The following is a 3,221-nucleotide window of genomic DNA, read 5'->3' on the forward strand; positions in this document are numbered from 1 at the left end:
GCGACCCCACTTGGGACAAGCGTGTAAAAGAAAATGGATGGATGGATGGATGCTCTAAAACCAGTAACCTTTAGTTCTTTATCTTTCTTGTGGAGGATCAGGTCAGTAGTTTTACTCATCATCAGGGCAATACTATATTTTTAAATTAAAAAAAGAGTTTGTTTTCTAATAATATGTTTTTAATATATCACCCTGTAATGAGTCCTTATATGATTGTTCTGTTTTTAATTGAATTACTAATATAAGTGAATATGTTACTCACTGAGTTAGACACATAAAATGCAGAAAAAAGCTATATGTGAGATTGATAAAGAGTATGGTTGGTTTATAGGTGAAAGTACCTGCTCATCGCCGTAGAACCAGGGTGGTGTATGGAAACTGATGACAGGAAGAAAGGCTGCTATCTCCAACCACCTAATAAACAGCTCCCTATCTGTGACCAGGTCTCCAGACAGAGAGCCTCCTAAGAGGAAAAAAAAAGTGTAAGAGTTGTTACACTTAATGCAACATATGGCTTTTCAAAAAAAATATTTAGACATAATGTTATAAAAGATTTAGAACTTTAAAAAGTTGGGCTCTATCTACGAAAACAATGCCTTGCATTTTCTAATAAATAAAATACTGTTTGTAAGTTTTTTGTCAGACTATAGGTCATCAGGGCTCACGGTCCCTCATGTTACGCATTTCTGCTCCAGCACACTTGGTCAAATCAAAGCATTATCTGGTCTGTGTTCAACCAAGTGCTGCACAATCATGGTTTCAATTAAGTCAGGGGTTGGGCAGAAGAAATCAATAGGTTTTATTTTGTCTTTTTTTTCAGCTGATGGCTGTTTTTCCAGTTTTAAGAAAAATGTTTTTCTTTCTGCAAACACCCATCAGAGGAATTTAGAAAACGATTGCTTCATTAAGTTCTTTGCAAGTCACAGAAAGTTTGTGAATTTAATCAAAACTGGATCCCTGTCTCTGGAAGAAAGGCTGCTATCTCCAGCAGACTGGATCCCTGTCTATGACTCCATGAAATGCAGCAAGAAACTTGGTTGTGATGATTGATGAACATTGCAGATCACGTTACCTCCGTTTCTCGATCTTGTCACCTCACACTACACTACAAACATAAGAAAGATCCGGCCATGTCTAACCCAACATCTCCCGCCTTGGCTATTGTAACGCACTCCTGACCGGTCTACCGGCCTGTACAATAAAACCGTTACAAAGGATCCAGAACGTGGCGGCATGTCTGGTTTTCAATCAGCCCGAAAAAAATCTCACATCACCCCTCTGTTAATTGAGCTTCACTGGTTATCCCTGGCTGCCCGCATCAAATTCAAGTCCCTGATGCTAGCCTACAAAGTGTTTAAAGGTACGGCATAGACATAAACAAAACTGTCATTTTTTTGTTGAGTTTTTACGGTTATTAAGAGGGTTGTTTTATTACCTACTGCATCAGGAATGAGGAAGTTATATCCCACCAAAGCGTGGTGCAACAGAGAGGGAATGATTGCCCTCAAACCCATTGGACTCCAGTCAGACTGCAGGGGTGTCATCTTCACAAACAGAGGCTTGTGGCTTGACCTGCAATTTTAATAATAAACCAACCTTGAAATGAACAGTATAAATGTCATACTCTCACATAAGGAGGGTGATGCTTTACCTGGTTCCTGCAGTCACGATGGTGGAGTCTCCTATGCTGGTGGCCAAATCAGCCAGAAGTTCGATGTATTTATCTCCACTCAGAGCCAGTGGTGGTCGCAGGGCCTGATCCTCAAACAGATTCCCTTCTCCTCCCTCCAGCATGATGTACTCCATCCCTAAATGGGCCTTTAGGGACTCCACTCTGTCCAGGAACCAGCTCACAGCAGCAGGGTTTGTAAGATTCAGTTTTACGCAAAACTTTCCCCGCCACTGGCTCATCACAGGGATCTGGGTGAAATGACCACGAAAACAAGATTTTTGATCTAAGTTTATTTAATGCTACTTTAACATACATATGCTACAGCATTACATAAGATCAACATATGACCTTAATAGATAAACTGGATTTGGTTATATTCAGTGCTTTCATTTTGAAAGTGCAGGTTTGACTGCTGTACAAGTAAACAAGGTAAACTAAATATACTGATGAAGATTCTCAGTCATCCAGGTCATAGTCATTCTGTAAAAGTAAAAAGAAATTCCACTGGACTTGGTTTCCAAGATTTGAAGACGTTTCGCCACCTCTCCAGGAAGCTTTCTCCATTCAAATGTTCATCTATCTATCATTTGAATGGAGAAAGCTTCCTGGAGAGGTGGCGAAACGTCTTCAAATCTTGGAAACCAAGTCCAGTGGATTTTTTTGAACTTTTACAGAAAGATAAACTAAAGCATTCTAGGTCAGATTAGTCACTTTGCAATTTAAACTACTATAATCTGCCAACAATAAAACTTATAATTAGGTATTCATGTGTAGGTTTTTAAATTGAGCAGATTTCATCCAAATCAAATTGAAAAAGGGACATAAAAATGTAGTTAATATCAAAGTTTTCATACCAAAATAATAATAATTCAAATAATAATAATTTTCATACCCATGGCAATTTAAGATTTAAAATATTTTCATTAAACCTAGAAGTTTGTTCCGCATTAAAAAGGAGACTGGTGTTTCCTAAAAGACTATAAAACATGTATAATGAGTGTCATTCATGTATTTTATTCAAACAGAATGTCTGAATTATTGGTACATTTATTATATTGATAAAAATAAAACCCTTTTATAATGTTGAAGGATGGCCTTCTAAGATTTTTGGAAGTCAGGCCTTCTTGTCATTATCAAATCATTACCTTCCTCCATAGATTTGTCTTTCAGATTTCACATTGTTTTTGTTTACTGACTCATTTTATTTGGGATTTATTTACAAAAAAAAAAAAAAAAAAACAACCAAACAAAAAAAGACTTAGAGAAACAATAGAAAATACACAAAAGAACCAAAGATTAAACCAACTGGAACAAACAACTAATATAGTTATCGATTAACCGTTAACTGGAGTGTAGAGACTCTAAAACCTTTAGCTGACAGAGCAACTCACTCAGAGCAGTAGTTATACCAAAATTGTAAAAAATAAAAGAAAAAAGAATGTGCAATTAAAGATAAAAATAGTTTTCATCTGTCAAAATGCTCTGTCCAGAACTCCTCAAGTGGAAAAGCTTTAATTTCACAAAAAAAGCCTTCCTTAAGGAATCTTTG

The 3,221-nt window shown here is 36.7% G+C and overlaps 1 protein-coding gene across 1 annotated transcript in view; it reads right to left on the reverse strand.

Annotated features, from left to right (window-relative positions):
• Window positions 1-3,221, reverse strand: part of LOC107104255 (SITS-binding protein-like) — a 34,897-nt gene that overhangs the window by 4,184 nt on the left and 27,492 nt on the right. The window contains exons 7-9 of the mRNA XM_015404217.1: window positions 1,652-1,920; window positions 1,436-1,572; window positions 273-463 (exon numbers count right to left, since the gene is read on the reverse strand). Coding sequence (XP_015259703.1) covers window positions 273-463; window positions 1,436-1,572; window positions 1,652-1,920 — 597 coding nt within the window. The remainder of the gene's footprint in view (window positions 1-272; window positions 464-1,435; window positions 1,573-1,651; window positions 1,921-3,221) is intronic.

This window comes from Cyprinodon variegatus, unplaced genomic scaffold (genome assembly GCF_000732505.1).
Source record: "Cyprinodon variegatus isolate N-32 unplaced genomic scaffold, C_variegatus-1.0 Scaffold1668, whole genome shotgun sequence".
In the NCBI taxonomy this organism is placed as follows: Eukaryota; Metazoa; Chordata; class Actinopteri; order Cyprinodontiformes; family Cyprinodontidae; genus Cyprinodon; species Cyprinodon variegatus.